Here is a 17,332-nt window from a genome sequence, read left to right on the forward strand (position 1 = left end):
GGTATCGGAGGGGGTGGGCGCGGTGGAGTGGGCTAGGTCTTTGCAGAGGGCGGTGGTTAGTACCCGTTTGGGGCAGCTTCGGGGAAAGAGGCCCAGCGGAGAGGCCTGTGTGTCAGCGCAGGGAGAGTGAGGCGGGGGCGAGTAAAGGCTAGAGAAGTCCGGATGCCAGGGCGGTATTCGTGATCCCGAGCTCTGTAAGGAGAGGACGAAGGAGAGGGTCAGCGAGAGGGGAGATGAGTGTGTAAGGATCCGAGTGAGGAAGAGAGGGTCCTACAAGGGGGCGGAAGGAGTGGAGTGTACAGGGGAGAGGAGCAGGGAGGAGGGGGGCCAGCGCGAGGAGGATGGGGACTGGATGGACTGGGGAGGGTCCGGGCGGGAGGGGCTCAGCGCAAGGAGGGGAGGGAGCGGAGTGGACAGGGGAGTGGGTCCACTCGAGGAATGGACTGTTGTAGGGAAGAGGCGAGCCTCCAAAGAACGTCGTGTGAGGAAAGAATGGGGATCTCAGGCAGCCATTGTAGGGGAATCATTGAGGATTTAGTATAAATATGTAACCGAGTGTGATGACTCATGTAAAGGTTTGAAGGCCTGTGTAATTCCGGGGAAGCAGTGAGTGGGAGGATTAATATGATTAGTTGACTAGTAATGGGGGACAGCACTCAGTGTGGGGAGTGGTTGGGGGAAATCAATGAAGGGTCATTATAGCAAGTAGGGGAAAGAAGGCAATATGAATGTGTTAATGCTCAGGACAGGGTGGCCGAAGGAATAGGGAGTAAGTATGGAGGATTAAAATGTGCATTAAGAAGGAAGTGAGGGGTCCACTGTTTGAAGGTAGGAAGGAGATAGTGTTGGTGGCCTGAGAAGTTTTTCTGTTGGAAGTATTTCTTTATCACCCATGGAGCCCTCCAATCAAGTGCAAGGTGATTTAGGAAATTAGGGAACTATGCAAAAAGCAGCACTAAGGGATAAAGAAGTTACATAGTTTATTTATCCTCCCTTTTCACCTCTCTAGATCTGGTTAACATAGATGTTTCTGAGAAGATTGCCTGCCCCTTCCTTCCTGCTTACCTTACCCACTTTCTCCTTCCACCTTCTCGTCTTTCTTTCCTGCCTCCTTCCCTTCCTTCCTTCTTTTCATATTTATTGAGGCCATAATTAGTCCGCTCTTTTGCCCAGTGTAGAATCTGAAATTTTCTTTCGCAAGAAAATTTGGGGGAGAGGATGAAGGGTAAAAAGCATAGAAAACAGGGAAGTGGTGCCTGACATTGTGGCGCAGTCCTGTAATCCCAGTCTCTTTGGAGACTGAAGCAGAAAGTTTGAGGTCAGTCTGGGCAGTTTTAAAAAGATCCTGTCTCAAAATGGGGATAAAAACAAAAACAAAAAAACAAACTGGGGATGTAGCCCAGTGGTGGAGTACTTGCCTAGCATGGGTGAGGTCCTGGGTACAATCCCTGTACCAAAATAAAAATAAATAAAACAGGGAAGTGGTTTTGGGAACACCACATTAAACCCCAGCTTCTCTCAGAGGTACTTCTAAATAAGTCCAAGCTTATTTCATAGCTATTTCTGTCAGCTTTCTATTTTTGCCTTGTTAAATATGAATTTGGACCTTTCAAGTCTGTATTCTTGAATAGACTCTTCTCCATTCTGTTATTTACCATCACCCCCCATTACAGAGTTGTAATAGAATTTCAAGAGCATGACTGTACATTCAGTAAAAATTCATTAAGCGCTTAGAGAAAGAAAAGGCAAAGGATTTTGAATCTTAGACATGAGAGAATGGTTAAATAGTGAAACACAATTCTAATTACCTAAACTGTACAGAAATCTTGGGAATGCAAGTCATGGGCATTGGGTCAGGTCACTAAAGAAGAATTCATAGAAATAACTATAAATTAGGAGGAGGAGTACATGTATGAGACCTGCAGTGCATAAGTGGAAATGTTCAGTCTAAGAAAATGTCATACCCGTGGTAGTTGAGCAATAGAGATAACAGGTGAAGACTGGAAAGGTCAAGGTCTATGTAAAGGTCATCTATTACTTCCTAATCAAAACTGCAAAACCCCATTATAATGACAGAGTTTAAAATAAAACTAGTAAAGTAGAGAAAGTAATTGTTGAAGACTTTAAAAAATCTATAAAACTAAATTAGTTCATTTACTTAAGGAGTTTGTGGCTTTCATTAGAGTTGTCAGTATTTCTGAGAACTCCTGGAGACCATGGAAAATTGCTGATGTATGACTCAATTTTATTTTTGGAAAATAATAACAGATGCTAATATCCCTGTAATTCACTATTAGCAAATGTTTGCCCTTTGTGTATTTGCTTCAGATCTTTTTAAAATTTAAATAAACATTATAGTTAAGGCTGTGAAGTACCATGTGACTCTTTTTCAGTTCCATTCTCCTTTCTTCTCAGAGGTAACCACAATCATAAATTCTATGTCTTCCTTTTAAGTCCATGTTTTTATACTTTTAGTAATTATTTTTGCAGTCATAAACAATATGTACTCAATACAATACAAACAATATGACTCAAATTAATGTCTTAAGATATTTTTACTGATATGGCTTTAGGCAGGACTTTTTTCCACTTAGCTCCTGAAGTGAAGGACCTTGCCCTAGACCAGCACTGGTTTTGTAATGTGTAATATTGCTTGTTTTTACAAATGGAATTGTACTGTATGCATATCTCTACAGTTTGCACTTGGAAACTGCCAACTTGTTATATATATCTCTGTTCACTTTTTATTTTTTCTAGCTCTATCACTAAGCTCATTCATCACAGCCTTTTTAAATTTTTATTTTGAGTCAGGGTCTCTCTAAGTTGCCAGGACTGGCCTTGATCTTGTGATCCTCCTACCTCTGCTTCCTGAGTAGTTGGGATTACAAACTGTGTGTCACTATGCTAGGTCTGATTCATTTCACTTTTTTTTTTCCCTGGGTACTGAACCTAGGGCTTCTCACCCATGCTAGGCAAGAATTCTACCACTGAACTACATCTTGCCCTTTTATTTTTTATTTTGAGGCAGGTCTTGGTAAATTGCCAAGACTGGCCTCAAACTGAGATTCTCCTGCCTCAGCCTCCCAAGTTGCTGAGATTACAGGTGTCTGCCACTGCACTGGTTAACCTCCTAAATTCTGATTCACTTTACTATGTTTCATTTATTGCATTGTATCCATTCTTCTACTTATAACATCTAAATTGTTTTCATTTTTTTTTCCATTAGCAACAGTGAGATTAAGGACAGCTGGGTGTAGTGGTACATGCTTGTAATCCCAGCAATTTGGGAGACTGAGGCATCTTAGTGAGGCCCTGTCTCAAAGAATATAAATGACTGGGGGTGTAGTTTGGTGGTAAAGAGCCCCAGGGTTCAATTCTCAGTACCCTCCCCCACCAAAAAAAAAAAAAGAAGGAAGAAGAAGGGGAGGAAGATGGTTAAGAACATGTCTTCTTGGGCTGGGGATGTGGCTCAAGTGGTAGCGCGCTTGCCTGGCATGTGTGCGGCCCGGGTTCGATCCTCAGCACCACATACAAACAAAGATGTTGTGTCCGCCAAAAACTAAAAAATAAATATTAAAAAATAATTCTCTCTCTCTCTTTAAAAAAAAAAAAAAAAGAACATGTCTTCTTATGTAGGAGAATTTCTCTACAGCAGGGTTTCTGTACATTGTCACTACTGACATTTTGAACTGGATAGGTCTTTGTTGTATGTGGATATCATATACATTTTAAAATGTTTAGCAGTGTCAGGTATGCTAAGCAAAAATGTCCCCTGTACAGCAAAATCACAACTGGTTGAGAAAGACTGCTCTAGCTGTGTATATATAAAAGTGCAACCGCCAGCTTGTTCTGACTCATTTTCCCTGATGTGAAGGACCTTGTCCTAGACTAGTACTGATATCAGGAGACAGTAACAAAACATTGAGATTAGAGTTTCAGAATGGACCAGAGACTGCTCTTTGGATGCTTGCATCATCTACCTCCCAGCCAGCACTAGACTTCTTTCCTTGAACTAATTTTCTGGACTTGGGCTTCTGTCTTTTAAGATGGAAGAGGTGAAGGGGAGACATTGGGAATTTTAATGTTCTATTATAATGCTTAGAACAGAGGGTGCCCTCAATGTTTTTTTTTTTAATATTTATTTTTTAGTTGTAATTGACACAATACCTTTATTTTTATTTTTGTGGTGCTGAGGATCGAACCCAGGGCCTCTCATGTCCTACGTGAGCACTCTACCTCTGAGCCACAACCCCAGCCCTCAATTAATGTTTCTTTTGAGTTAATTCTTGGTAGAAACGAAGATGAAGTTTAAGGGCAAATGGCATCTGAATTGTCTCATTCCTTTATTCCTGAGTTAAATCCTTGAGTTCAGAATTACTGTGGCACAGGGTAGAAATATTGTGGAATGAATCCAGAATTTGAAATGTCACTCTACTTTCTATTCTGGTAAGGAATCAATAATAGCCTTCCTTGAAGAACTGTCTTTCCCATTTGCTACCTGAAGTTAACATTGTTTCCTGCTGGCAGAATCAGGGACATGGGAGCACTGTAAATCTTAATCTCCAGATCCTCTTAGCTTGGTTAGGGTGAGATGATCAGGGAAGAAAAGGGAAACTTTTCTTTTACAGTTCTTTTTTTTTTTTTTTTTTAAATTTCAAATCATTGCCCACAGCCTCCCTTCTTGTTGACCTTTCTTTCACATAGCTTTGTTTCCTGTTTCCACTTGTACCATGTAGTCCCCTTATTTTCTAGTTCTCCATACCCAATTCCCACTCATTGCTTGAAGGCTTAGATTCTGAACTGATGGGGTACCCCCTCTCTGCAGAACGGGATGAGTGGGTGTTCCGGCGGGGATGTGGTCATTGACGGCCAATGAGGACGAGAGCACCACTGCTCACTTCTTCCTTGGAGCTGGAGATGAGGGGCTGGGCACTCGTGGAACAGGCATGAGGACAGAAGAGAGTGACAGTGAGCTCCTGGAGGACGAGGAGGATGAAGTGGTAAGATTAGGGAAAATGATGTAACTTGGTGTTGGAGCCCCCATCATAGAGACTTGAGATCCTATGGGATAGAGACATCTCTCTGCTCTTTCCAAATATATAGACTGTCTGTCATAAACAAGCCCTATCCTGGTTTAGGGGAGGGACAGTGAGATGATTAATTGCTTCTCTTTGAAACCCCTGCCCTTTTGCCCTTCTCCTATTGTCTCATGGTTATTGGTTCTCTGACTCTTCTGCTTGAGCATATATTTCCTATAGTGGAAAGCTCCTATTCTGTAGACAGTAGTAATCCCTAGACATGCCTCAACCTAGACCAAAGTTAGTAGGCATCCTTGGTCCCCAGTGTTAAAAGTCCTGAGAAGAAACTGTGCCCTAAAGAGATGAGATTGTGTTCCTTAATGAGGGTAATATAGATGGGAAGTTCCTACATTCCTGATAGTACTTTTTCTCTGTAGCCTCCTGAACCTCAAATCATCGTTGGCATTTGTGCCATGACCAAGAAATCCAAGTCTAAGCCAATGACCCAAATCCTAGAGCGACTCTGCAGATTTGACTACCTGACCGTTATCATCCTGGGAGAAGATGTTATTCTCAATGAACCTGTGGAAAACTGGCCATCCTGCCACTGCCTCATCTCTTTTCACTCTAAAGGTTGGTATCTGGAAAGAAAGACAGGAAAGGATGGTGGTGGGAATGCAGGATTGGGAATGAGGTTCTTACTGTCTTATTAGTAAAAAGGCCATCAGCTCCTCCCAACACTAGAGAACAGTGCCAAGGGATTTGCTTTCCCTACATCTTGGAGGAGTTGCTGGGTGTAATTAAGCCTCAGGATAGCTCTAAAACTGAGAATCTCTGACAGAGTTGGGTTTCTGGAAGGATCTTAAACATAATCTTTTTTTCCTGATGAATATCCTAGACTTAGGAAACTGGACAGAGGAATAAGTAAAGGGGTGGATGGGTAGAGGAGCTCAGTATCAGCTATGACCTTTAATGTGTCTCTCTGTCTCTCTTGCCATTTTCTTACCCTGTCTTTTTCACTTTCTTTGTTTGGTCTATTTCCTTTTTTCCATCCCAGGCTTTCCTCTGGACAAAGCTGTTGCTTACTCCAAGCTTCGAAATCCCTTTCTTATCAATGATCTGGCCATGCAGTATTACATCCAAGATAGGTATAGCTTTCTGTGGACCAGTGGGATGGATAACCCTGAGATCGTGCCCATTTAGGGAACCACTCTGGGAGGGGCAGAGTCAAACAAACATGTTTAATTTTTGTATCATACCCTATTGAGTTCTGTGCCCTGGTATCTTCCAGTTCCTATGCAAATGATATCCCTAGCCTCTTCCCTTAGTCAATCCCTACTTCTCCCAGCTAAATTTATTTGGGGGTGACAGGAGAGAGGTGTACCGGATCCTGCAGGAAGAGGGTATCGATCTGCCTCGATATGCCGTGCTCAACCGTGACCCTGCCCGGCCAGAAGGTGAGTACCTGCCCTTGCCTTGCTTTCCATGACTTAGCCCAGTGTCTGTCCTCTAAATATCTCCTATATACCACCTATCTATGTGGGACTTTGGTTATTGGATTATGGGTAGGATAAGAACCATGGGTCTTTGGACAAAGACTCAGACCTGTTACACAGATACTGTCATATCTATATACCACATATCTATATTACTATATCTGTTACTAAGAGATGGCCATAAAGTTTTGAGGGTTGTAAAGATTAAAACCCCAGGGAAATGGGAGTTGGAAATATTCTATAACCTTAGGCCCTACACACTCCCACCTTTTAGAGTGCAACTTGATAGAAGGTGAAGACCAGGTAGAGGTCAATGGAGCCATCTTTCCTAAGCCCTTCGTGGAGAAGCCAGTGAGTGCAGAGGACCACAATGTTTACATCTATTACCCCAGCTCTGCTGGAGGAGGAAGCCAGCGCCTCTTCCGTAAGGTGGGTGGGGACATTTGAGCATCTGGGAAGTTAGAGAGGTGGAAGGATGAGGATGATATTGTGAAGAAGGGGGCTGAAGGATTTGGGGATAGGGTGGTGGATTGAGGCAATGTTTTCTTTCCTTTCTTTTCTTCCTGAAGATTGGCAGCCGAAGCAGCGTTTACTCTCCTGAAAGCAGTGTCCGAAAGACAGGGTCATACATCTATGAGGAGTTTATGCCAACAGATGGCACAGATGTCAAGGTTATGGTGGACACAGGGATTTAAGATGTTACAAAGGTCTGGGTGGGGATGGGGTTCTTGGGAAGCCAGTGCATGTGGAAGGGGTGCTAGAAATTAAATGTGAATTCAGTTGGCTTTCAAATTCAAGTGAAGATAATTAATGGAGAATGTAGACATTCTTATTTATACTGTCAGAGCAAGGGCAAGGTGGCATGAGAAATGGTGTAGTGTTGATAAATTACTTTTTAGTGAGGACTAGATAATAGTGCTAGAGTTCTAAGAAGAAACCTTCCTAATAATGCTGCAGTTGGGCTCAATAAAAATAGTGTCAGTCTCCTTATTCTTAATACTCAGGGGTTTTTTGCTTTGACTTTGTTTTGTTTTGTTTTTACTCTGAAACTAGTCTACAGACCTAGTCCTCATATTGTCTTCTCATATACAGGGTGAGCTGTGGGCATACTCAGTGATGCTATGTACCTGCAGGTGTATACAGTGGGGCCAGATTATGCCCATGCTGAAGCTAGAAAATCTCCAGCTTTGGATGGAAAGGTTGAACGAGACAGTGAGGGGAAAGAGGTTCGATATCCAGTCATGCTGACTGCCATGGAAAAGCTGGTGGCCAGGAAGGTCTGCGTAGCTTTTAAGGTAGGGGAAGGACCATGGCATTTGTGGAATGAGGGAGACAGACAGGAGCAGAAGTCTGGGAAAGAGTCTTTTTTTCTCCTTGTCTCCTTCCCCTGCAGCAAACTGTTTGTGGATTTGACCTTCTTCGTGCCAATGGTCATTCTTTTGTGTGTGATGTCAATGGCTTCAGTTTTGTCAAGAACTCAATGAAGTACTATGATGACTGTGCCAAGATTCTGGGGTAAGAGACAGTAGTCTGTGCTGAGAGAATGAACTTAGAGAAAAGAGACAGAAAGCTTTTGCTTCTTAAAAAATATTGCAAAAAGGGCCAGGTGTGGTGGTGCTTGCCTGTAATCCCAGCCGCTGGGGAGGCTGAGACAGGAGGATCACAAGTTCAAAGCCAGTCTCAGCAACCACGCGAGGCATTAAAAACCTCAGTGAGACCCTGTCTCTAAATAAAATACAAAATAGGGCTGGGGATGTGGCTCAGTGGTCAAGTGCCCCTGAGTTCAATCCCTGGTACCCTTCCCTCCAAAAAATATTGCAAAAATGATTTAAGAGTGAAAAAGGGAAAAAAAAAGCAAAAGGGCTTCTCATCCCCTTTGCTTTCCCAGGGCTGCAGTCCTCAGAGATGATAACTGTTAACAGCTTTAGACATAACAGATTATCTTTTTCTGCCATGTATAAATAAACTAGATTTATTTTACTTAAGATGATCATATTATGAAACTGTTCTGCAACTTGGTTTTTTTAAAAAAATCATCATATAATGTTTAAACTATTCAAAAATATGTAAGGAGTAATGAACATGGTGAACATCCATGAATGTAGTAGTGTTGGCTGAGCATTTACTAGCCTAAGAAATAAACAAGAATATAGGTGAGCCAGGTACAGTGGTGCATACTTGTAATTCTAGTGATTCAGGAGGCTGAGGCAGAAGGTTTACAAGATTGAGTGCAGTTAGTGAGATTGTCTCAAAAACAAACAAACAAACAAAAAACCAAACACTTCTGGGTTCAATCCCCAGCACTGCAACAAAGGGGGAAAAAAAATAATATAGTTGAAGCCCCTTACACTCCTCCCTGGTTACATCCCCTCTTCCATGTCCAGAGGGAACCACAGTCCTTAATTTGCATTTATTTATATTTCCACCACCTATGTGAGGGTATATGTTTGCATGTTTTCAAACGTTTTATTAATGTATTCTTCTGTCACATTCTTGTTTTTGTGCGCTTCATTCAGATTTATAGTACTGATTTGTTATTTTCACATTTTTTTCATATTTCTCCTTCTAGAAACACCATTATGCGGGAACTTGCCCCACAGTTCCAGATCCCATGGTCCATTCCCACAGAGGCTGAGGACATTCCTATCGTTCCCACCACATCTGGCACTATGTAAGTGAAAATAAAAAATCTGGAGTAACACTTGGGATTCCTTAAGCCAGACCAGTGGTTGCTCCTGACTCATGCCATCTAACAGGTAGAGCCTGGGTCTCTTCTAAGTAGTCCCCTTATCAGTACCTATATCCCTAATCTCAGATCCTTGCTCCTCTGTTCTTTGACGTGTCAAGTATGATGTGAGGATGGGGGGTGATGGAAGGTTGGGATAGGAGAGAGGCTCTGAGAACATTCCTTATCTTAGGATGGAGCTTCGTTGTGTCATTGCAATTATCCGTCATGGGGATCGTACCCCCAAACAGAAGATGAAGATGGAGGTGACACACCCAAGGTAGGAGAAATGTCCAAATGTACACAGGTCTTTGTGAGGGAGATTGGGTAGAGAACAAACAGCTCCTAAAAGCTTGATTTGTCTTGCTCCTTACTTCTTCAGGTTTTTTACTCTATTTGAAAAACATGGTGGATACAAGACAGGGAAATTAAAACTCAAGCGACCTGAGCAGCTTCAGGTAAGGTGGTGAATCTCACCAGAATGAGTGCTAGGAGAAAAAAGGTGTGGGGTTGATAAGAGATAGGGTGGAAGGGCAAGCCTCAAGGACATGGCCTCCTACATGGAGACCCTATTATTTCCTCTAGGAGGTCCTGGACATCACAAGGCTGCTGTTGGCTGAACTAGAGAAAGAACCAAGTGGTGAGATCGAGGAGAAGACTGGGAAGCTAGAGCAGCTGAAGTCCGTGTTGGAGATGTGAGAAAGGGGATAGCAGAAGGGAGCCTGTAACAGTGAGAAGTGAGGTACTAGGGCACAAAGTAAACTGTTGTTGTATCCTGCAGGTATGGTCACTTTTCAGGTATCAACCGGAAGGTGCAGTTGACTTACTACCCTCATGGAGTAAAAGCTTCTAATGAGGGGCAAGGTAAGATAGCCCCTCTTTCAATTATCATTCACATCTCTTGTTCTTAAACCTGTAGAGTGCCTCTACCTGAAATTACCTTTATGGTTTCCTCAGAAGTTCACCAGTTAGATGTTCATAATATTTTCCTTACATTTAGACCTACTCACTGCCCCATATTCTCTCAGATTCACAGAGGGAGGCTCTTGCTCCATCTCTGTTGCTGGTTCTGAAGTGGGGTGGAGAACTGACTCCTGATGGCCGTGTTCAGGCTGAGGAGCTGGGGAGAGCTTTTCGCTGCATGTACCCTGGAGGACAGGGTGAGTGTTGGGGTAAAATCCTTAGTAGGGCTGGAGTAAGATGATTAGAAAATAAGTCAGGGAAAATGGAAAGAGGCAATGGGGAAGTTAGAGAGGAATAGAATATTCTTTCCTCTATATGGGTACTTATAACAGTCTATTTCTGGTCCTTTCCTTTGCCCCCAGGTGACTATGCTGGCTTCCCTGGTTGTGGGCTGCTTCGTCTCCATAGCACTTTCCGCCATGACCTCAAGATCTATGCCTCTGATGAGGGCCGTGTCCAGATGACTGCTGCTGCCTTTGCCAAGGTGCCTATTATGGCTTTTTCACAGTCCCAGCGTCTATTAAGTAGAGAAACAGAAGGTTTGGAGAACTAGTTGGGAAATGTCAAAGTGTTTGTATACCAACTCAAAAGAAGCTATCACATTGTATACAACTGAAAAGAAGATGAGAATAGTTAGTGGGAGTAGGTCTCCTTGCTCCTCAACCAGCTCCTGTTTGCTCTCTGGAATAATCTAGGCCTAAGAGAACTGGCTTGGAAAAAAGAACTAATTGACCTTGGGCTTCCCCTTCAGGGCCTCCTGGCTCTAGAAGGAGAGCTGACACCCATTTTGGTACAAATGGTGAAGAGTGCCAACATGAATGGTCTCCTGGACAGTGATGGTGATTCCTTGAGCAGCTGCCAGCACCGGGTGAAGGCTCGGCTGCACCACATTTTGCAGCAGGATGCACCCTTTGGCCCTGAAGACTATGATCAGGTCAGGCTCTCCCTATTTCTGTGCCCCAAATACCCTGGATCCCAAGTTCCTGGAATTCTAAATAATAATAGTTATCAGTGTAATAGACTTATTACACGCCAAACATTGTTTTAGGTGTCTTACACATATTATCTTGTTAATCCTTATAGCAACTCTTGGAGATAAGTAAATGCCATAATTCTCTTATCCACAATTTCAAAAATTAAAAAGGTATTTATCAGTTTGACATCATTCATTTGGCAGCCAAACCCTACATGAATTGTCATAGGACTATTTATACTTCTTAAACTTCCTATTTAGTGTCAATAGTCATACATTTTGTTGCAGAAATATTAATGTGTTTGGTTATGCCCTAAATTGAGCTGAAGGCATTAAATAATGTATGACATAAACACTTTTTAACTTCTGAAGTTCAAAAAATTCCCACCAAATGTAGCTAATCCCAAGGACTGTGAATAGGAGAATGTTTCAGTTATCTCTTGTTATATAAGCCCCTGGGAGCTGGGGATATAGCTCAGTTGGTAGAATGCTTGCCTAGCATGCACAAGGCCCTGGGTTCAATCCCCAGCACCACAAAACAAACAAACAAAAAAACTATCCCCCAAACTTAGCAACTTAAAGCAATAGCCATTCCATTATCTCTCATAGTTCTGGGCTTTACTGGTCTAGCATTGGGTCTCTTCTGGGGCTATCTAGGAGGTTTGACTGGGGTTCTGGGATGGGTGGCTTTCTCCTTCTTCATGCTGTCCCTGTAATCTCAGGATTACACAAGTTTTCTTGTGGCTTCTCAAACATATAACTGAATTTCTTTTTTTTAATATCATTTTTTTATTGTTGTTGTTTATGTTTTTTTATGTGGTGATGGGGATTGAACTCAGGGCCTCATGCTTGCTAGGCAGGTGCTTTACCACTGAGCTACTCCCTAGCCCCATGACTGAATATCTTAAATGATGCTTTAGGGTTCCCTTAACACAGAAATTTACCAGCTTTCTTAAAGCATAGACCCAGAATTAGCACAACATAAGTTTGTTATTTTTTATTGGTTAAGTAGTCACAGGGCCAGGCCAAGGGGAGAGTCAAGGGAAGGGAAGACAAAGAATTAATGATCACCTTTAATTACCACAAGGACTGTCGGAACTGTACTACTTTTCTCCCATTTTACAAATGAGGAAATATAAGCTCTAAAGAATTTAAGCAGCTTTTTCCAATATCACACAGCTACACAGCTAGTATGAACCCTAGGAGTCTAACTCCAGAGCATAGGCTGTTAATTACTACAATACACTGTCTCTCAGTATCAATCATAGTGGGTACCATTATCCAATGTGACCATCCTTTTTCTTGGGTATCCAGGCCACAGTTGACCAGGCAGTGGTTTTCCACTATTCCAATTCTCATTTCTGATAGGTTCTTTTTTTTTTAATTGTAGTTGGACACAATACCTTTATTCCATTCATTTATTTTTATGTGGTGCTGAGGATCGAACCCAGGGCCCCGCACATGCTAGGCAAGCGCTCTACCACTGAACCACAATCCCAGCCCCTCTGATAGCTTCTTTTAAAAATTATTCATTTTTAAAATTGTATCTTTTTAAACATTTTTAAGTGTACAGTTCAGTGGCAGTAGGCATATTCATATTATTCTGTAACTGTATACTGATAGGTGTATTTTTGGTGTGTTTGTGTGTGTGTGTGTGTGTGTGTGTGTGTGTGTGTGTGTAGTGCTTAGGAACCCAGGCAAGAGCTCTACCAATGAGCCACAGTCCCAGCCCTATGACAGGTTCTTAAATGAGTTACATAGCTAAATACATAACGTGTCTTTGCTGTGTTCTCCTCTGAGCAGGACTCAATAAGGGACAGAATCTTGCTGCCTTATTTTTCAATCTGTGTTCAATGCCAAATCTAAAAAATCTCCCTTGCTTCCTTTTTCTAGTAAGAATGAAACTTATGAGGCCTTAGGTAGACCTGTGCATCCTACCTAGAATCTTCTTCCTCCCCATTTCTCATTCTTTTTTTAATTTTTAATATTTATTTTGTTTGTTTGTTTTTGGCAGACACAACATCTTTGTTTGTATGTGGTGCTGAGGATCGAACCCGGGCCGCACGCATGCCAAGCGAGTGCGCTACCGCTTGAGCCACATCCCCAGCCCCCCATTTCTCATTGAATGTGACTGTCCTAAAAGCTTGAGTTGGAATCCAGTTCTGTGGCAGCACTTCTACTCTAGGTCCAGGCAATAAACACTCATAAAAACATTCTGTCGATGTTTTGTAATAATGTTATAGAGATTCTGTAATAAACTCACAGGAATCTGGGCAATCAGCACTAAACCTATCTTGCCTTTCTTCACTCTTCCTCACAGCTGGCTCCTACAGGAAGCACTTCCCTCCTCAACTCCATGACTATCATCCAGAATCCTGTGAAAGTCTGTGATCAGGTATTTGCCCTGATCGAAAACCTCACCCACCAGATCCGTAATCGGATGCAGGACCCCAAGTCTGTAGGTGGGTGTGAGTGCTACTGTCTTCAGGTATGGGTGCATTTCTCAGGCACTTGTGTGGACTTTCTTAAATGTCTGAGACAAGGCATCCTCATCCCTCTGGTTCTACTCCAGAGTTGTCAGGGTCTTTTGTTGGAGGTCAAATCTTTGGCTCTATCTGACTGCCTGCCTTCCTCCCAGACCTGCAGCTCTACCACAGTGAGACACTAGAGCTAATGCTACAGCGTTGGAGCAAGCTGGAACGTGACTTTCGACAGAAGAGTGGGCGCTATGATATCAGTAAGATCCCTGACATCTATGACTGTGTCAAGTATGATGTGCAGCACAATGGGAGTCTGGGACTTCAAGGCACAGCAGAGTTGCTTCGTCTGTCTAAGGCATTGGCCGATGTGGTCATTCCTCAGGTGTGTCTCATAAAAGTGATCTAGCCTGGGGATAAGGGCATTAGGAAAGGGAAAAAAAGATTTGGGAACCAGGGGAAGAAAAATTAGAGAAGTAATTAGTTAAGTTGTTAAAATTCTCAAGATCCACTCTGACTCTGGGTAAGTATAGAAGGCTAATTGAGGAGATATTTGGAGAGAGGAGAGGGAAAGTGGTGGATAGAAAAGAAGCCTTAGATCTGAGGCATGATCTTGGGGCTAGAAATATGAAGCAAGAGGAAAGCAAGATTCACTGAAGTACTTATTCCTGGCGCATGGCCCCTTAGGAGTACGGGATCAGTCGGGAGGAGAAACTGGAAATTGCTGTGGGCTTCTGTCTTCCACTATTGCGGAAGATACTACTTGACCTTCAGAGAACCCACGAGGATGAGTCTGTCAACAAGCTGCATCCCCTGTGAGGGAGGGCTGGGAGGGGTGATGGATGGAGGGAGGGGCATGTTGGGAACCCTTGGGAAAATCAAGTCTGGGATGGCTTGGGCAGCCAAGAAGAAAGGGGATTCTGGGATGGAGAGAAGTCTTTGAGGTGGGAAAAATGAGTTTGTGGAAGCCTGAGGAAAGGATTCTCTGACTTCATGCTAATGTAATTGTTATCTCAGGTACTCCCGAGGAGTGCTCTCCCCAGGTCGCCACGTTCGAACACGGCTGTATTTCACCAGTGAGAGTCACGTCCACTCTCTACTCAGTGTCTTCCGTTATGGGGGACTTCTTGATGTAAGGATCCTCATTATTCCTTTAGTCTATGAACATCTATCCCCAGAATTCTTCTACTGTCTTCCTCATGCTGCTTCTCCTTTTTTTTTTTTGTGAAGTACTGGGCATTGAACCCAGAACCTTGCACATGCTAGTCAAATACTCTATCACTCAGCTTTCACCAGACCTTTTAATTTTTATTTTTAAAAATCTTATTTTGAGACAGGGTCTCTCTAAATTGTTGAGGCTAGCCTCAAATTTGTGATCCTCCTACTTCAGCCTCCTGAGTAGCTGGGATTACAGGCATGTGCCACCATGCCCAGCCTCATACTTCTTTTTTTCTGCAAACTTTCTCTATTCTCCTTGGCTCCCTGAACATTCCCTGACTCCCTGTCCTTGGGCATTGGCTTACCTCTTTTTGTGTTTGGTAGGAGACCCAGGATGCACAATGGCAGCGAGCTTTGGCTTATCTTAGTGCCATCTCAGAGCTCAACTACATGACACAGATTGTTATCATGCTTTATGAGGACAACACACGGGTGAGGAGCAAACAGGGTGAGATGAGGAGAGGGCCCCTTCTTTCTGCCTCCATTTAAAACTATTTTCTTATCCTTAGAATTTGTGGAATCCAGCTAAGTGTGGCACCTAGACACAGCATGGCACAGAGCATCCAGGAGGTTCCTATTGGAACAGAAAATATGTTCTGGGATGATGTTGAGCCAGAGAGATTACCTATAGCACAGTTGTGGTGTTGGGGAGGATATAGAATTTGGGACATTATAATGAGTCTTTTTCCCTCAAATATGATTATATATATACTTTCTGCATCTGTCTCCACAAAGATGTCTTTAACATGCTGCTGAATGCACCATAGCAAAGTTGCAGTATTGTAGAACTAGGAGTTTGAAAGTCATGTGGAGTGGTGAACTATAAATGGTGGGAGGTGAGGGAATGAGGATCCAGTGACAGAGTATAGTTAAAGGGAAACTAAAACAGATCAGCCTCAGATTGGTGCAAGACCTCAGTCTAAAAGTTCAGGCCTGGATGTATCCTCTTGAGTTTCTCTCTGTTGCCCTTGCCTGCTCTTCCACCTCATACCCAGCTTTTCCCAATGGCCCCTTCTGTTCCATAGGACCCTTTATCAGAGGAACGTTTCCATGTGGAGCTGCACTTCAGCCCTGGAGTAAAAGGCTTTGAGGAAGAAGGCAGTGCCCCAACTGGCTATGGTTTCCGTCCAGCCTCTTCTGAGGTGGGTCAGAGGGCTGAGATATGATTTAGGAACCAAGTGGTGGGAAACTACAAACCATCCAGGACAGAAAAAAGGGTTGGGGAGTTTGAGATTTGGAGGCTGGAAGCTTTAACACCTATTCGGTCTGTTATGGAACAGAATGAAGAGATAAAAACAGATGAAGGAAGCACGGAGAACCTGTGCCCAAGGAAGGCACCAGATGAGCCAGATCGGGCTTTGCAGACCTCACCACAGCCTTCTGAGGGCCCTGGCCTTCCAAGAAGATCACCCCTCATCCGTAACCGAAAAGCTGGTTCCATGGAGGTAATGGAAGGGGCTTGGGAAGAAGATGAAGGGGTGGAAATATCCATGTATACTCTGAATCCTCTTGGAGTTATTCTTGGGACCTGAGTCTTCCTACCCCTGGTTGATATGTTTTACCCTAATCTCTCTTTCACAGCTGGTCCCCCAGTAGAACTTCTTTAAGCTGATTGCTACTTCTAATATTAAAGTTGCCAATGACTCGTGCCTGAGAGAGAATGATTTTAAATGACTAGGTTGAGGAGGACGCTGGATAGCTTTGAACAGGTGGTTCTTTAAAAGGAAATATATTAGAAACAGCATGATCTCTGGGCTTACATCCTAGTCTGATTCTTAGAAGCTGTATGACCTTGCCTCGATAACTAAACTTCTCTAAGCCTCATTCTTTTATCTATAAAATATAAGTAATATTCACTTTATAGATGCTTATTAAATGGTAACTATAGTAACAATACCAAAAGATGGCTCTCTCCATCTTTTTTTTTTTCCACCTTGGGTAAAAATTATAGTGCAGACATGAGCAAACACCTGACACTTTAATGCCATTAGGGTTATATCTGTGTGTGGGCCTGTGCCCTGCCACTCTTTTGTCTCTAGTTCTGGTTCTTATTCTCAAGTCTAGAGAATGGAACAGTTTTTAATCTCACATTGGGTTTATCTAATTGTCCTGGGGTTTTCATTTGATCTTTTTCCTGGAAACACTGTTTTATCTCTTTGACCCAATGATACTCTTTTTGATGCCATGATTTATTCCTCTCTCGGGGACTTTTCTAATTTGGATGCTTCTGTGACCCCATGAATTACTGTTCACTTGACTCTGTGCCAGATCTCTATCCTGGAGGAGTGTTTTTTTTTTTTTTTTCTATTTTAGGGATTTCTTAGAAGAATGTACAACTGGCTTTCATAGGTCAGCCATAGGTTTCCAGTTCAGATTTTGGAGAAAGCCAAGAAGAAACACAATGGTCTCTTTTCCAAAATCATCCTTTACTTCCTAATTATTTTAAGGTAGAATTGATGTTG

General features: G+C 42.8%; 1 protein-coding gene across 17 annotated transcripts in view; it reads left to right on the plus strand.

Annotated features, from left to right (window-relative positions):
- Window positions 1-17,332, plus strand: part of Ppip5k1 (diphosphoinositol pentakisphosphate kinase 1) — a 61,444-nt gene that overhangs the window by 100 nt on the left and 44,012 nt on the right. For 10 of the 17 annotated variants that reach the window (XR_007343869.1, XM_048793269.1, XM_048793267.1 and 7 more), the window contains exons 2-24: window positions 4,825-5,000; window positions 5,456-5,651; window positions 6,076-6,166; window positions 6,390-6,475; window positions 6,789-6,943; window positions 7,084-7,185; window positions 7,648-7,809; window positions 7,908-8,029; window positions 9,084-9,185; window positions 9,433-9,519; window positions 9,622-9,697; window positions 9,825-9,934; window positions 10,021-10,103; window positions 10,268-10,399; window positions 10,565-10,686; window positions 10,954-11,136; window positions 13,496-13,637; window positions 13,814-14,037; window positions 14,340-14,467; window positions 14,670-14,784; window positions 15,195-15,302; window positions 15,896-16,012; window positions 16,151-16,315. Coding sequence is in view for 16 of the 17 variants with exons in the window: in XM_048793269.1 (XP_048649226.1) it covers window positions 4,854-5,000; window positions 5,456-5,651; window positions 6,076-6,166; window positions 6,390-6,475; window positions 6,789-6,943; window positions 7,084-7,185; window positions 7,648-7,809; window positions 7,908-8,029; window positions 9,084-9,185; window positions 9,433-9,519; window positions 9,622-9,697; window positions 9,825-9,934; window positions 10,021-10,103; window positions 10,268-10,399; window positions 10,565-10,686; window positions 10,954-11,136; window positions 13,496-13,637; window positions 13,814-14,037; window positions 14,340-14,467; window positions 14,670-14,784; window positions 15,195-15,302; window positions 15,896-16,012; window positions 16,151-16,315 (2,955 nt within the window). In the remaining variant the exon portion in view is untranslated. Of the gene's footprint in view, window positions 1-4,394; window positions 4,549-4,824; window positions 5,001-5,455; window positions 5,652-6,075; window positions 6,167-6,389; window positions 6,476-6,788; window positions 6,944-7,080; window positions 7,186-7,606; window positions 7,810-7,907; window positions 8,030-9,083; window positions 9,186-9,432; window positions 9,520-9,621; window positions 9,698-9,824; window positions 9,935-10,020; window positions 10,104-10,267; window positions 10,400-10,564; window positions 10,687-10,953; window positions 11,137-13,495; window positions 13,638-13,813; window positions 14,038-14,339; window positions 14,468-14,669; window positions 14,785-15,194; window positions 15,303-15,895; window positions 16,013-16,150; window positions 16,316-17,332 lie in introns of those variants that run through there. The other 7 variants (XM_048793266.1, XM_048793271.1, XM_048793272.1 and 4 more) reach the window with 3 other exon arrangements.

Source organism: Marmota marmota, unplaced genomic scaffold (assembly GCF_001458135.2).
Source record: "Marmota marmota marmota unplaced genomic scaffold, marMar, whole genome shotgun sequence".
NCBI lineage: Eukaryota > Metazoa > Chordata > Mammalia > Rodentia > Sciuridae > Marmota > Marmota marmota.